This window comes from Aptenodytes patagonicus, chromosome 1 (assembly GCF_965638725.1).
Source record: "Aptenodytes patagonicus chromosome 1, bAptPat1.pri.cur, whole genome shotgun sequence".
Lineage (NCBI taxonomy): Eukaryota > Metazoa > Chordata > Aves > Sphenisciformes > Spheniscidae > Aptenodytes > Aptenodytes patagonicus.
The window spans coordinates 91,016,573-91,032,870 of NC_134949.1; the positions used below are offsets into that span (position 1 = coordinate 91,016,573).

Genomic DNA, 16,298 nt, shown 5'->3' on the forward strand with positions numbered 1-16,298 from the left:
AGGTCAGTAATACTTAACCCAGCGTTGCACCTGAGGCTCCCTCGCACCTCAAAGACCCCTGCAACTTCAGTGTAAGACTTGGCCAAACCAGAACAGCACCCTCAGCTCCAATTTCTGCTGAGCTATGCACCACAGCCCCTTATGATTCAGATAGCTGAGCTCTGGGCGAAGGCCAAGGGAACTGGTCCCTCTAGCAAAGCCTGTTCCTTCCATCAGCTTCCACAACCCACAGAGGGAGAGGAAGTGCCACGACCAGCAGCGATCGGGTGTTGATTCGGTATCAGCACTAAGCCACAAATGAAACAGAGCATGCTGAACTCGTATGTAAAGACGCAACTCTCAAGGCTAAGAGCCTAGGACGAGGCTGATGAGCAGATTATCTTGTTTGTGCCAAATTCCTGCTTCTTACACCTTCCCACAGCACACCTGCGGCCAGCTCCCACAGTGTATTTACCTACACAGCTCCAGTCCATCAAGTAAGGTCTTCCTCTGAGGGGCAGGAAGGGACCAGCAATGGCTGCACACCCATCACAGGCTCTGTAGGGCGGTAGCAGCGTTATTTCCTTTCCCTGCCCACCTCCAGGAGCTGTACTGCCAACAGCCCAGGGCTGGGCACTGACAAAGCACCAGCAGGATGAGGGGGACAGATCAAAAGCAGAGAGATCTAAGGGAGGGCAGGAGGCAGGACCCAGCACAGCCCCATCCCACCCTTCCTGCTTCCTCCTGGGCTTTAGTTCAGCGCTTTGTAGCCTAAATACATCCATCTCCCCCCAAGCAGAGAATCACCCATTTGGATGTTTCTCTCCACCAGTGTTTATACATGTGCTGCTTATCTCCACAACTGTTGCATTCTGTTTTTTCACTGCACAGCAGCATCCTGTGGATTTTTCCAGCAGTCGAAGCCACTAAAGAGATCTGCTGGGCAGGGCGCAGCTGTGAGGCCAGGTACTCCCCGTTAAAAGGGGCTTTCCGGAAGAGCAGGTACCAAAGACTGTCTAGGTAAGAAGGCTGCGCCCACGTTTCCTCGGGCATGGCCACTCGGTCTTTCCGAGCTCTCGGCATGCTGGTGATGGAAACTGGAGGTGGGGAGAGCCGCACCCACAGGTGCTGTTGAGGCGAGATCCCCACACATTGTTTCAGCAGAGCACAAGCTCGCATCCACACAAACAAGGAGCACTGGCTTTTCCTCCTCTCAACACTCCTCCTCCCCACCAGGTCCAAATAAGGAACTCGGCAATGAGTCCTGCACTTCATAATTCGTGTGCAAACTAGGAGAGAAGACAGGAGGCAGAAAAACCTGTTCCCACTCCAGTCATGCCCCCCCCCAGCTGCATTTGCTCCCCATCATTTGAGATTTCAGGTGTTCAAAGCAGTCACCTACCAGTCTTTCTTCCGGAGTGATAAATGAGTTTGCATTTTACTGTGGCAGGGCGGATCAGAAAGGTCTAGAACAAGAGTGACAAAAAGACGGCCTCAAAAAGGTTAAACCACACGTTTGCAGGGCCCCTCCCAGCCACAGCCAAGGAATGCTTGAAGGCCAGAAAAGCTTTCTTTTTTTTTTTTTGTCTGAAAGGATAAGAGGAAGGAGTGGGACAATCGAATCTGGTTTCAGTTTATTTCCAGAATTTTACTGTACAAAATATGCAAAGTGTAAAACGGTTTTATGTTTCAGTTTAAAAACAACAAAAACCCATCCAGCTATAACTTAAGAGAACCCAGCTTGGAACAGAACAATTTACTAGGCTAGACCCACAGTGCATTAATGTCACAGACACCAGGAATTTGCTCACTTAAGTTCACAATTAGAAAAGAACAGAAAGACCATGTACCATTGCAGTTAAAGTTACATGTGCAAAGAGAAGGAAAAAAAAAGAAATAAATGCTGGTTAGTGTCTATTAATTAGAAAACCTTGGCAAAACCCATCTTACTATACACAGTTTGTGTAGAAAAAGAGTATTACACAGTGATCAAAAGAGGGTGAGGGAAGGGCGTTCGCTCCCACCCCCTTCCCCAAGACACGATAATGCTGAATCAAAGAAACAGGCACAGAAGAGTGTAAGATTCCTTCACAGTTACATCTGTGCAGGTAGCGAGCCACAGCATCCCCCCGTGCACGCAGGAGATACCCCCAAGCATCGTTAGCGCTGGTGAGAGGTGCCCGGGAAGCAGCCAGAGGGAAGGATTCCTTCTCTCGGCAGAGCACACGTAGGGCAGGGCTGGCTGCCTGCTGCTCGCAGGGCTTCAGTATGTTGCAGGGATAAAAACGCAGTCTCTTGGAGGGATTCAGAGGGGCGGATAACACCAGCTGTACTGCTGGTGTGGTGGGGACCCAGCTCAGGAGTATCCCAAAGCCACCCACACCGGTCACAGAGCAGTTGTCGGAAACGGCAACTTTTGGTCATTTATCAGAGGCAGCAGCCTGAACGCAGGAGGATGCATATTCCTGTAGGAGACTTCATGGCCCAAAGCCATCTCTTTTAGGAGAACAGAAATTTGGCGGTTTTGGGGGGTTTTAGTTTAAAAAAACAAACAAACAAAAAAAAACAAACCAAAAAATCCCCCAAACCCCCAAAGCGCTCGATCCCAAGAGCGCTTCCTTCTTAACACAGTTTAAACACTGAACCACCGAGCCTAGCTTGAGGCTTTAGACTTGTATAGTGCACACACCTATAAGGGAAAAAGCACACAGTCACACAAGCTGAATGAGAAAACAGACATCTGCTCACACATCTCGTGAACAGCTCTCATACAGCAGGGCAGAACCGAGCGCAACCGAAGAGCAGAGTCTGGGACCAGACTACAGCATTTCTGCAAAAGACTGCAAGACTTTAGTTTTACCTTTGGAAAGGGCAGATTTACAAGTTTTGGTAAGCAAGATGAAATTGGCTTGAATAGGTTTCCATGTTCAGCACAGTATGGATCTTTCCAGTTTCTTCAGCAGCAAGTGCTGGAAACAAGCACATCAAGACTTTTAAAAGCTACTTCTGCAAGGCCAGCTTCAGAAACTGCTTCCCCGCAGCTTTTGGCATACTTGGCAACAGCTGATTCCCGAGGCTTTGCATGGAGATCCTCATCCCAAAGGAAAAGGCTAAGAGGCTCTGTGATGGCTGGGATTTGTTCAGACCTCCCCCAAACTTGTGCCTTATCATGAGTGGCCCCCAAGCTCCAAACTGTAGCCCCAGCACCTCCGATCCCAGTGGATACTTGTTCTGCCTCACTAGGGAACTTTGGGAAAAACACAAGGAGGGGAGGATGGGAGCTGCAGTGACTGAAGTTGCTGGCAGGAAAATTTTTAGAGGCAGAAGTCAGAGGAATAGCTGGCAGAGGCTGAAATCAGATCTGCCTTCCTCTGCAATATCCCCCTTTGGGGTGGGATTGCTCTTGAAGGCACCCAGGACAACCCCAGAAGCAGGAGCTGACCTTGCTCTGTGAGCAAGCTGCATCACACCACCCTTTGACACATGGTGCATCCCACCTCAGCTACGCTGCTGCCTACAGGGCCGCGTGGGGGGCAACGTCTTCCTTCCGCAGGGTGAAAACTGGTAGTTGCAAGCAGCCGCCCCACCTCCCCAAGCTGACCACAGGGGCTTGGTCAGGGACTGGTACAGTATGGAGGGGAGCGCTGAAATGCTTGCACTTCTGAGAGCGCTGCCTGCTCTTCTCCCGTGAGCAGGAAAGGAGTCTGAGACCTGGGGCAGCCCCCCAGAGCCTACACAAGGACGGCTGCAGCCACATGGCAATGAGAGGCGAACAGATGTGCTAACCACCTTTGCCCAAGCCTAGTTACAGGACTAGGTATACAGGCAAGGTATTAAGGGTCTAGTATCTGCCCCTACGCTCCTAGAAGCTGCAATAAATCCAAATCTTTCATTATTTAACCATGAAAGAGAAAGCCTTCCAGCCTTCATGGAAACCCACAGCCATTTCCATCTGCTCTGGAACAGCTGAAAGTCCTAGCTGCATCTGGTTTTGGAAGATCTCAGCATGGCTTTGGATTTAGGCTGTAACAAATCTGAGAGCAAAAATCCAAAGCCTTTAAAGTATCCAAGCAGCATACCTGAGTCACAGGAAAAACACCAACATGGAAAAGAGGAGTTAACCAGGGGCAACATTGCTCCTGGCTAGGCAACGTGGCACCCTGTTGAATGGTTCAGCCTTTAGTGAAGGATGTCCAGCAAAAGGAACATTGTCCACTTGACCACAAACAGGGTTGTCTTATAAACCGCTTGAATTCTAAAAAAAAAGAAAAAAAAAAAAACAATTCCCAGCCAGGTACAAGCATCCAGGAGAGGAGAATATGTGCAAGAAGACAATGCAGGATAGGAGAGGCATTCAGAGGAAAACAGCCTGCGCTTGGCTGACAAACCCTTCAAGCCTTATTTATGCTCAGCTCTTGGCAAGCTCTGCAGAAGTAAGGACTACAGGATCTGGATCAGAGCTTCATTTCCCTGTGACTCGATTCTTACTCATTAGCTGGCTATAAACAGAGTTAAACAAAACAGTCTGCTCTCACCACTCAGTATTTTTATAAAGAGTCTGAATTCCTATAGATGCCACAGATCCATCTGTGGGTCTCAAAGCACTTGATGACTAGTTGAGTTTAGCCTCACAACAAGCCAGCGAGGTAGGTATGACAGTGGTCCCCTGATTTTGCACAGAGCGGGGAAACAAGAGAGATCCTGAAAAATAAAATGTCATTTAAAAAAAAAAAAAAACCAACAGAGAATACTCAGGAGTCACGATTCCCCTTTTAGTCTGTCCTCACCCCTAAGCAGGTTGCATCTCTAAAGAGACTGTCTGAGAGGCCAAGTCCTCTCTTTCAGATTTCATCGGGCAAAGCACTCACACGCTGCTGACACAGGGAAGAATGTTTAATGTAGGAGTTATGGCCCCCGTTGACAGTGTCCTTTTCGGCAGCAGGCAGAAAAGGCAGCACTGAACCACAGGACACAGATGAGGAAACAGACTCGGAGCGAGCTCATGCCGCTTCCGTCTGGTTCTCCATGTGTTCAAGGATTTAACACAATTAAGACATGAGTTTCCTGAGCAGATACTGTCAGACAACCCCCCTTGTGGGGGAGGGAAAAGGAAAGGGGAGGGAAATCCTGGGAACGTAAGAAAGTTTTGCAGAGGTGCCTGAGACAAGGTGCTCCCATGCACATGGCATACCCAAGCCCCCGGCAAGGTGGTTCTTGTTCTGGCTTCACAGAAATGAGCCAATTCAGCCACAGGCAGTAGCCTCCACACAGGCGTAAGTGCTCCACAGTCTCCCAAGCTACTCCCAGTCTCTCCCACCTTGCTGGTTACGCACATCATAAAAGCCAGATACATGCATCTTTAGGAGAGCCAGGTGTGAGATATTATATGCTCCCCTTCCTTTTCTTTAAGGAGGGAATAAAATAATCTATTTTTTCAAAATAAAATACTGCGAAGGCCACAGTCAATAAAGGAGTCCCCGTACAGACTACCAGAAAGCCTGACCTAGAAAGAAACCCAAACACTAAGTTTAGAGAAGGGAAAACTCTACGTACTTCCCATCCTTTAAGGGATGTGGGCCTGGTCCTGTCATGTACTGCACCATCTAGTTCTTCACAACCATGTCTGGCGTATTACATGGAGAAGACAGGATCCAGGTGACTACCATGCACTTGTAAGAAAGGTGCAGGAGACTGCAGGTGTCACTTGGATGGGGAATCACCACTTTGGACCCTCGCTCACCAGGGTGTTCCCTTGATCCCAAGAGGAACATCCACAGGTGCTGTTGAACACGTAGCTCCATTGCTGCTGAAGTTGGAAGAGGCTGGACCCCCCTGCTTAAGGCGGCTGCTCCCTCCCACCAGCTTGTGGTGGGCACTGGCCAACCCACACCAGCCATGCCATGCAGGCCTGGCAAAGACCCACTCCCTGGCCTTAGCCGGGCCACTTTGCACTGGTGGGAGTGGGGGGCAGCCCCATGAGCTGGTGAAGGAGCCCAGGGAAGGCCTGGGGAAGGCCAAAGGGGACAGGAAGGGCTGTCACAGGCCCCCTTGGAAGACGATGCACCCTGGCAGCGAAAGGTACTGGCTTACGTACCTTGCTGAACTAGGGCCCTCTGTGTTAAGACATCTGTATGGAGGGCAGGTCAGCTCCTGCCTGATAGAGATATTTGCATGGCAAAAGACTGGGCAGAATGAATCAAGCGTTTGCGTTCACACACACAAATCCACCACCACAGAGCTGGGGGGGGGGTCTCAGAGGGACCTGACTGAAGACAGGTCACTGCCAGCCTCCGAGCTGGCTCCAGAGTCACGCGATGCCCTGTGCCGGCAATCAGACTTCAGACACCAGTTTAGGCTCATCGTTAAAAGCAAACCTTTCAAAACTCCGCAAACCTCAGATGACAAAAGTCACACACGAAAGCTGCACTGATGGGCAAAGGCAGCCTTAAATTGCAGTTTGGTTTGTAAGAGCTACGCATCTCTTGTGGGAGCAGATCCCGACATTGAGAAGAAACTCCTGCAGTACAGAAAGGCCAAGAAAGGCAGGCAGATTTTCAGCATTCAGACATAGTTTGGTATTTCTTAGCTATAGCTGAAGGCATACGGTGGGGAAGGACACACTGCAGTGTTTCCAGAGCACAGCAGTTCTCCAAAGCAAGTGCACGTGGCAGAGGTCAGCCCTTCCCTGGCTCCTCTCCTCAAGGAGGGAAGTGCTTTTGCCCATCTTTCCTCCAGATGCACTCGAAGCCGGCTGGAGAAGGAGGGGCACATTCCTGTCTGCACCCCCCTTCCCCTCAAAGAGGCTGTCAGACATAGGGAGGGTCTGTGATTTATCTGAGGAGGAGCCAGCTACTTACCTACCCTGTCCCAGTGCAAATATGCAGCCCTTGCAGGTGCAAAAGGAAGCGGCGGTAAGACAGACCCTGAGGGGACCGTGGCTGGAGAAACACATTCGGAAAGCCAGACAGAAGGGGACAGAAACGGGGAGCCTTGGGAGTGCCCGACACAGATGCAGGCAAGCAGGAGAGAGTGAAGCAGGTGAGAGATAACAGGGAGCTGTGTCACACAGAACAGTTTCACTAACAAGCACTGGTAAAAAAAAAAAAAAAAAGTAAATTGAAGAGCTGCAAGATGGGCTGATCCAGTTCAAGACAAGCAACTTCAGAGACACAGAGAGCAAAACCATCCCACTATACTCGTACAGGTCCAGCACTGACAGAAGAGAGCACATGGAGAGGAGGAAAAGAATAAGTCTTCAGTCTCCAGATTAGGTGGCTCACAGAAACAGCCCCCTCACACCCACCCTTTGATACCCTCTCCTCCCTGAGTGAACAGGGACTGCAACCCTCCCCGTGCAAGCAGGTTTCTATAGTAGAGAGGTGAGCAACGTGCTCTCAGAAACAGCTACAGGTAGCAAAGGCAGAGACACAAAAGCGCAGGCGCACGCACGGCGTAAGGCAGCACTCCAACAAAAATACCGACATTGCAATCGTGCGGAGAAAGAGAGAGCGTGAGATTTACAGTATGCCTGGAAAGGGGCGGGGGGGGGAAATCTGTTCTGTCTCCAAGGCTGAGCTAACCGAGCCAAGTCACCCTGTCACCTCTTAAGATATTTCTTTCTAGATAAGATATCCCAACTCCCCCCTCCCCTTTCCAAATAAAGTGCAGATGGTCAAATATTACTGGTCCATCATCTGCCAGTTTCAGTCAGCATTGGGGAAATTAAACCCAAAAGCACAATATTGAAAAAAAAAAAATCCCCAAACAACCCACCCTCAAAATCCCTTAGACTGAAGTCTCAGACTGTAAGCGGAGGACAAATTTATGAGATTTAGGGTCTATGAACTCTTCCGAGAGTTTGATGAAGGGGATTTTCTTCACATTAACAACAAGGCTGAAGTCCAAGCACTTGAGAACAAAAACAATGCCGTCTTGTAACCCGCTTGTGACTGCTTCCTCACTGACAAGCGTCCACTGCTTGGAGAACCAGCGATCCCTGTCGTACTGGAGGGTTGGGCCCGGGTTGAGGTAACGCTCCAGGAATGCCTGCCAAGAGAGGGACATGCGTTAGCACCAGCCCCGCAACTTGCTCTGTGTCGATGCTCTCTTCCCATCCCCAGCTACAGCTCTGCGAGCACAGGCATGCTGTGCTGCAAAAGGTTTCGGCTTCCGCGCTTCAGAAGACATCCTCTCCCCAGTCCCTCCCAGCTTTTCAGACCCCAGGAGCAGGCACAACCACCAGGAGATCCTCTTTCAGTCCATCCCAGCAAGCTTGCAAAGTCATAGCCCCAACTTCTGCTGTCAGCACTGCCGTCCAGCAGCGGTTCAGCAGAGTAGGTCATTTCTTCCCTACCAGCCCCATAACCCATCCCAAAATTGCAGTCCCAGACAGGCAGATGGGATAGCTGGCCCTCCCTTCTTCAGACCAAGCTAACGTGGAAAGCAGAGGTTTCCATGTTTGCAGCCTTACTGAGGCTGCAAAACTAAAAGCAGGACAGGGAACGCCGTTTGATGTCACTTGTGTTTTAGTCTCCTTTGCAACCTCAATGGCAGTAGAACTCCCCCTTACATACCTGGGCGAGGTCCCAGGTGGATCCCACTGAGAGGGTGCTAAGCCCCATCTCTTGACAGCATTTCTGTTCTTAGCGTAGTGAGTCCTGGGTAAATGCCCCCGAGTAAATTCTCGCATTTCTAACCCTTCTCTAAGATTGTGGGGTGTTTTCAGAGGGGAAGGTGGAGCGTGGAGGGGGGATCATGTGACTTGTTTCCCTCATCATTCAGTCCCTCCCTGTGTCTGCAAGTCAACAGTCCCAGTCAGGGCATGAAGCAGCAAACTGACATTTAATCAAGTGGCCCACAAATTAGAAACACTGTCAGACAGACAAGGATTTAGGCAATAATTAGAAGCAGTCCAAAATGCAGCACTGCAGAGGGGACAAGAAAAAAAAAATTAAAAAAATAATTAAAAAAAATAGTCCTTTGCAGGTTGCCACCTGCATCATGCTGCTACCACGAGCCAGCTGGGAGAATATGCTGTGACTCAAGGCCACCGTCTCAGACGTCTTTGGTACTCCCTTTGCTGAACTGGATATGAGAACAATTATCTCATAGGCACTTTCAGGTGAAAAAAAAAAAAAGAGACAGATGATGCTGTAGAGGAAACATTACTTCCCTTTAAGACCTGATGCAACCTACAATGCGCTGATCATATCACAGGCAGCAACTATGAAAACCTCCACTCACCTCCCCTGACAATTTTCTGTTCTGCATGCACACACAGATGTGCCATCCCTTTCTCCCTCCTTCCTGCACCAACGTTAGAGAAAGCATTACCTTTGGTGTCATGTTATTGGTGATGCAGAAGGACAAGTGTTGCAAGATGCTCTCCATGCTGTGGTACTGTTGCTGGCGGGTGGTGCGAAGGTACTTCTGCAGAGCTCTTGCCATGGAGGGGAAGATTGCCTGGGCTGCTTCTCGGGGATCCATCATCTCTCCGGGAGCTTTCTGCTGTTCCTCTGCCTGGAGGCGTTTGATGTGAGTGAAAGCCTCCTCTACTGCAACCACAAGCCTGCAGAAGGAAAATCAGGACAGTAAGAGTCACAGCAAGAGAGGTAGGATGGATCTGTGGTTAAGGCAGAGCCTGGGAGTCAGGATTTACAAGCTCCTATTCCCATCTCTGCCACTGGCTCACTGCCTGCCATCAGACAATTTACATAAAATCTTCCCTCCTGACAGTCTGAGGGGTACACAGCAGCTTTTCTTTCCTTGCCCAAGCCATCCAGCAACTGAGGGTCATAAACCAGGATTAAGACTTTAAAAGCCTGAGTGTCATACTTGGTTCTGCCAACACAGCATAAACTTCAGCTACATGACTCAAACAAGACACAGCTGCCCTTGCATTTAATGCATGTCTTTGAAAACAATGGTTCCAGCACACAGTACCGCAGCGTGAAGCATAAGGACGGGCAAGCAGTCAGGAAGGGGCTGGCTATAAACTAGCATGACCCAGGACACAGACTGCTCCGTGACTCTCTGTGCTCACAAGCTGCAGTCTGCTCCGATTTATATCAAGTAGGTACAGACCTTGTGCTGCCAAATGATTGTTCTGCACCCCTCCACTGAACAGTGACGGCGCTCCCGTCTTCACGCCTAACACTGCAGCTAGAGACATCCTCTGCAAACCATTCCTGTGTTGGCACAGGTGAGCAAACACCAAGACCACACCATAAAAAGGCAAGCCAATGCCATACGACACTTCCAAGTTAGCCCAGTACTAAGTTACAAGTGAGGGGCTACACTGCAGCTAGCGAGGAAAAAGTAACGATAAAGGAAGAGTCACCCAACAAAACTCTTTTGCCCCTCCAGACAGGACTTGTTTCACACTAGATTTCCACTCAAGTCACCTACTACTGTCCACACTGCCCTCAATACCTAAAGCATCTTAAAGCCAGGGGAAGCTGCCTCACGGCGAGCAGAGGTATAGCATACTGCATTCAGACTATATACGAGGATCAGCATGAGAAGCCCTGACCCCCACCCATTTTGTTTAATTTGACTTGGGGGAGATGGGGAGTGGAAATCGGTTTCTAATCTCCTCATATATCTTTTTGTTGCAGCTCTGACCTTCCTCCTTTGAAACATCTGGCCTGATCTTCTAGTGACTGATGGTTTTCTCCTGACTAAGCAGCTGTTCTAACCAAACTCAGCAAGTGAGGGAGATGCGCCCAAGTTAGGATGCTACACTGCACGGAAAGGAAAGCTTAAGTTCCTATTGCTCCAAGGCTGGAAGAGAGCCCAAAAGACAGCGGCTATGGAGCACAGGTCAGACCAAAGCAGGCTGGGGGGGACACTGTGCCAGCACTTTCCCAATGAAATATAAACTGCCAAAAGAAAACACAAAACAAACCAGCTCCTTCCGGTTACGGCACATTCCTTCCAAACACAGTTCAGTTCAGGGGTGCCTGTCCGTAAGCAACTTGCCTCAAACTGTTAGGTATGTTAACTACAAACTGTAATTAGGCTCCAGAGCAAATAGAGGCACTACCTCGGGTCACCTCAACAAAGCATCAACTCTGCAGCCTAAGTGTGACTGGCAGAAAACATACCTACGTTTCAAAATAAAATGCAACCAGTTCTGGTCACTGGTTTCCTCCCCAACTCACTGAAAAGGCCAAACCGCCCCTTTTAGTAGTCTGCAAACACAAATATTCTCCTTGCCCATGAACAGGCAACACCAAGTGCTCCACTGATCGTGTCCCTGGATTACTTGAGCTGAGACGACAAGCCTGGGCATGGGGGAAATAATGGGATTTCCTACAGCAAGTAACTACAGATTTGTCAAGCACTGGACTGTTCCCTAATCCGTGACATTGCATTAGTTTATCTAGCATAACAAACAGGAGCTTTGCTTTATGCATGCTCTTCAGGTAATTCCAGTCGCAACCTGTCACCATCCCTTGTGCATCTGGGTTTCATATGCTTCTTTGCTGTGACAGATTTACAGCCAACCCCCAGCCCTTAATCACGGGTCCCCCCCTCGTCAGGTGCAGCAAGCCCCATGCGACTGAGCCTTGCAGCGCCGAGAGGTGGCACCCAGGAAGGGACAGCTTTACCTTGCACGGCGTTTTTTCACTCGGCGCTCGTGGTCGGCCTCTTCATAGTAGAGCTCGTTGTGACTGGAGTCCCTGCGACGGGCCGCAGCTGCAATCATGGCACGGGACTGCCCCGAGGCATTGTTACCTGGGCCTTCAGGAGGCGAGGACGAGCAAAAAGGAGACAAGAAAGGTGGCGTTACTGCCACAGGACTGGGGCTGGGACAGACCAGCACCCCACAGCATCTGTCACAAGTGCTCTGTGGCTCCAGCCTTCACATCCGAGGCTATAAACCCTTCCCTGGTCCTCAGAGGCTCCGACAGAAACCCTGCTAGACAGCACAGGCTTGCAGAAGGGGCTTTGACTTGTGGACGAGGGAAGTTAGTTGGGATGAAGGATCTCACGCAACATACACAAAGGCAGAGGTGAGGTGCACATGCCAAGGATGCAACTTACCACCCATTATATAGGTTTTCAGTTTGAAGGCAAGGGCAGCTGGAACACACCACATTTCAGCAACAAGACAGTGTGAGAGCACCATGAAGTGGGGAGTTGCAAAGAGGAGAAAGACAAACAAGAACATCAAGAGACATGGAGATGAATGAACGAAAGCCAAACTTCAGACAGTTACACGCAGGGAGGATAAACAGGATGCAGAGGCAGCAGGGTCACCTCTAGACAAAGCAATAGGGTTTTCCAGAAGGGCAGATGCTGTCAGAGCAGCAGTCCTGCAATAGGGTAGGCTGGGGTCTATATGCACAGTAGCTCCTCAAGGCTCTCAGAGCAGCACCTGCCATTAGTGCTTCTGTTGCTGCTAACAGATCCTACACAGCTACAGGAACAGGGAAGCTGCAGTCTGCTCTAACACCCGGATGAGTGACAGAGCTGTTTACTACAGGATCTTAACTAGCGACCTTAAAATGCAGTAGTAGGTTCTGCAGTTCCCCCATGAAGCTCACAGCTCTGGCTGTTTGGGCAGAGAGGGGGAAAAAAATTGTTGCCCCAGAAGAGTCTACCAACCCTTTTATCTAGAAAGAGGATAGAGGTGGGTCTACCCAGAGGGAAAGAGGAGAAATCTAGGACAGTTTCCAAACCACCAAGAGCTGCTTTTCTGACTAACTGCTCTGAAAGCCCACACTTTCAACTGGCAGTGGTTAAGGCCAATCAATTGCACAGACATGCTTAAAATTTTCTGCTCATGCAAGGGCAACTTTTTAATTTTTTCCTAAAAAGCACAAACGAGATTCCAAGATAGAAGCTTGAAGCTCAGCAGCGGGAAGGACAAGCATTCACACAGACGGCTTCTTAAGAGTCTGAACACTTCAGACTTTGTTTGACAGCCCTGAAATGGAGGATATGACTCAAGGGAGACACTAGCTCCCAAATTTGGGTTAGAACTGTAATTTGCCTCATTGACTATGCCTGGTGATGAAAATCCTGGTGTTGAAGGTGAGCCTGCCCACTCTGTATAAGAGAGATTACAGCAAGATGTTTCTCCTTCCTAGCTGCTCCAGTATCAAATACAAAAGCTGCCAACAAATTAGGCTGCCTTAATAGCATTACTGTCTTTTCACATGGAGGGTGTAAGAGACTGTCAGGATGCCAAGGTAAGCTGCAGCCAGAACTACACTCTGCTTCGTAAAATGGATGGGAATCTTCTTAAGGACATGCCTCTACGCCCGAGATCCCCACATCCGCAAAGGCAGCGGCACTGCACAAGAACAGCCCAGGGAACCGGTACTGCCCCAGAAGGGATGGCAAGAGTTTTCAGGCCCTGGCAGACTTGTGAGCTTGACACTTGGAAAGGCCTGCCAGCCACATCTGGAGCTTGCTCCTGGTTCCTTCTCTTTCAACAAAGTTTTGTGAGCTTGCAGCTCCTAAGCTACTAACCCTACCAGACTGGCAGCTTTTCCTCCAAGCTTGGGAGTCCCAACGTCCCAGCAGATGCTGCAGGAACAGAGACCCTGCCACCTCCTGAAGAGATGCTGCAGCGCAGGAAAAGACAAGCCAGCTAGTAACCAGAATGGCAGTATGCAGCCAGCCTGGCGGGCCGTTCGGTTTGAATGGCGTGCAGGCACCTGTGGGATCGGGAAGCCCTCACTTTCCACACACCAGGCCTCATTGAGAGTGAACAGCTGGAATGAAAGATTTCACCTCTAGAAAAGCGCAGAGCAAGTCTGTTTGCTTCATGTCTCCAACTCAACTTGTTCTCTCCCACCTGAGAGCTTCTTCACTCCAGGCAGCAGGGGACACACGATGAGCAAGCCTGCCCTTCTCCCTCCCCCGCTGCTTCCCTTCACTCTTCCTCTATCAGGATGGGGACATCTCACTGTAAGGATCTAAACCTCCAATTAATTTTACGGACTCAGGAGTGCTGCATCAGGTTTGGGGAAACAACAATAGAATAAGGTCTTTGAAACTTCTGAAGTCACCAAAAATGAAAAAAAAAAAAAAAATTAAAAAAAACATAAGGCATTGAAGCTTTGTTGAAGGTAAAACAATCATGTCTCATGTTTTCCCATGTGACAGATATTCTTCATATTTTGGTCTCCACACCCTGCATGCAGAGCCACCTTGCCCAGCTAAGTCCCTTCGGTCCCTTCTCCTTTCCAGCTCTCAAAGCCTTTCAGTACTAACAAATTCCCGGGCAGGATGTGCCTTACCACATCTTGTCACAGGACTTCATCCGTCCTTCACCATAAAAGCTTCCCTACACAACTTCAGCTCTTTCATCAAAGGAATGCGCACTTTTATAAAGGCTGTGATGGCTGGGCACACCCTGCTTATCAAGCCTAGCTTTCACTGATAGGGTTTAAGAGTGCCAAATGATTAAGTCCAGTTTTCACGGCTTTGAGTGTCCACAGGGATCCATCCATCCATCCATCCTCCCACAGGCCTCTTTAAAGCCCAAAAGTTTGAAACAGGTTTGTAGAATGGCAAAGCTCAAGAGGGATAGTTATCTGTCTCTGAATTTCCATGACCTGCTTAGCATCACGATGACTTGGGAGCACAGCCACGCATAAGCCAGGCATAGCTAATTTACTGCTAAGGCTGCTGCTTCTTCCCACGTTGGTATCTACCTCCTTCACTTTTCCACAGGCAGCTATGGGCAGCCGTCAGGAGTGGCATGGTAAACGACTGAGGAACTCATTTAAGTTAAAAGTTGTGTTTATTGTACTAGCACAACCAAGGAGATGTCCCAAGGGTGTCAAAAAGCAGAAGCTGCCTAAAACAAGCAGTAGTGCCGAAAAGCGCTTGTCAAGCCACAAGATAATTAAGCCTGACCGAAAACTTGTCCACTTCACCTGGCAAAGACAAAAGCCTTATTGTGGGCTAAACGCATCTGTAAAGTCATCTGGAACCGGCAAACTCAGCACTGTTAGGAAGATTTCCAGCAAGAGACAAGGATTTGGCAAAGCAAAAAGGTGAGAATGTGTGCATAACAAAGCATAAAGCCAACCCAGCCCTTCCCCATCCCACCCAGTCTCAGAGACTACATCTCACCTCACCTACCATCAACATTGTAGACTTTCAGGCCAGCCATGTGCTTGGCTGCACGGGATTTGGAGGCTGTTAGCAAGGCTGGGTTGTAGACTGTGAAATCTTTGTAGTAATTTTCCAGAACCACCAGTGCAGCTCGCTGGATGCTAGGGAAAAACAGACACACAAGACAAAACACCCCAAAATGCAACAAGTTCTTTTGTTTCCTTAAAATAAAAATAATAATAAAAAAAGAAATAGCCACATTATTTGGAACAGGGTTGTCACGCCCACAGAATTGTGCAATACACAGAATACTCTCTCTAGGACCTGAAATTTCATTTGAAATGCAAGATAAATGTCTCTGCCCTCACCTCAATAGGAGGATGACAGGAAATCCCTAAACAAGGGCAGCACATAAACTGAAGCACTAGACTGCCTGCAGTATGGGAAAATACGGAACAAGAGCTTAGCCCACCACAGCAGCAGGACAGCTGTGACAGGGACCTTGCCCAGGCTGAAGATCAGAGCACCGCACTGGTTTTGCTGTAGCTGGCTGGACTAGATGGAGGGACCAGCTCAGGATGGATGCTTTTCCCTTTGAGTCATTTTCAGCCGCACCTCGCAGCTCCTCAGATCTCTTCCATCCCAGCACTGACAAGAGCCCCATCTCTTCAGCTTTCACAGCAAGATAAGATCGCTGCCTGAGGAGTACGGCTGCCGGAGAAGGGATTACCTCAGTATTGCTTGTTAAATCCCAGGCAAGGGACAGAATAAGGAGCAGTGACATTCCCTCCCTCCCTTTGAAGGGATGCCTCTACATAAAGTGATGACACACGGGAGCAAAACAGCACATGCACCAGCAGCAGGAAAGGCTCAACCCAGAGGTATCTTTCTTTGCAGTCATTTCGACAACGGAGAGAGATGCCTGTAGGCACTGCTACTAACAAATAGGACAGTATTTCAAAACAAGCAAGCGCTATGGTGTTTAAAAAAATCCAACACACACAGGATCTAGGCCGTAGCTCCCTCCCCGTTGCTCTGGCTCCAGGCCCCAGCATGGTGTCCGGCTGGTGGTAGTATTCTCAGCAAATCACCTAGATCACCGATTCAGCCAGCTGGAGTTTGCCAAGAACCCACACTTAATTTTGTTTTGAAGCCACAAAAATTATAAGGGAACTGCCAACACATTTGTTGCCAGTTAATTGTAAAGTTCACACTTACCAACAAAGCCTCTCCTAAGGAAA

The 16,298-nt window shown here is 49.3% G+C and overlaps 1 protein-coding gene across 2 annotated transcripts in view; it reads right to left on the reverse strand.

The window, feature by feature from the left end:
• Positions 1-1,597: 1,597 nt before the first annotated feature.
• Positions 1,598-16,298, reverse strand: part of VANGL1 (VANGL planar cell polarity protein 1) — a 46,670-nt gene continuing 31,969 nt past the window's right edge. The window contains exons 5-9 of one of the 2 annotated variants that reach the window (XM_076348720.1): positions 15,085-15,218; positions 11,592-11,724; positions 9,313-9,547; positions 7,753-8,025; positions 1,598-4,234 (exon numbers count right to left, since the gene is read on the reverse strand). In XM_076348720.1, the coding sequence (XP_076204835.1) occupies positions 7,765-8,025; positions 9,313-9,547; positions 11,592-11,724; positions 15,085-15,218 (763 nt within the window). In that variant the 3' untranslated portion in view covers positions 1,598-4,234; positions 7,753-7,764. Of the gene's footprint in view, positions 8,026-9,312; positions 9,548-11,591; positions 11,725-15,084; positions 15,219-16,298 lie in introns of both variants that reach the window. The other variant, XM_076348713.1, reaches the window with a different exon arrangement.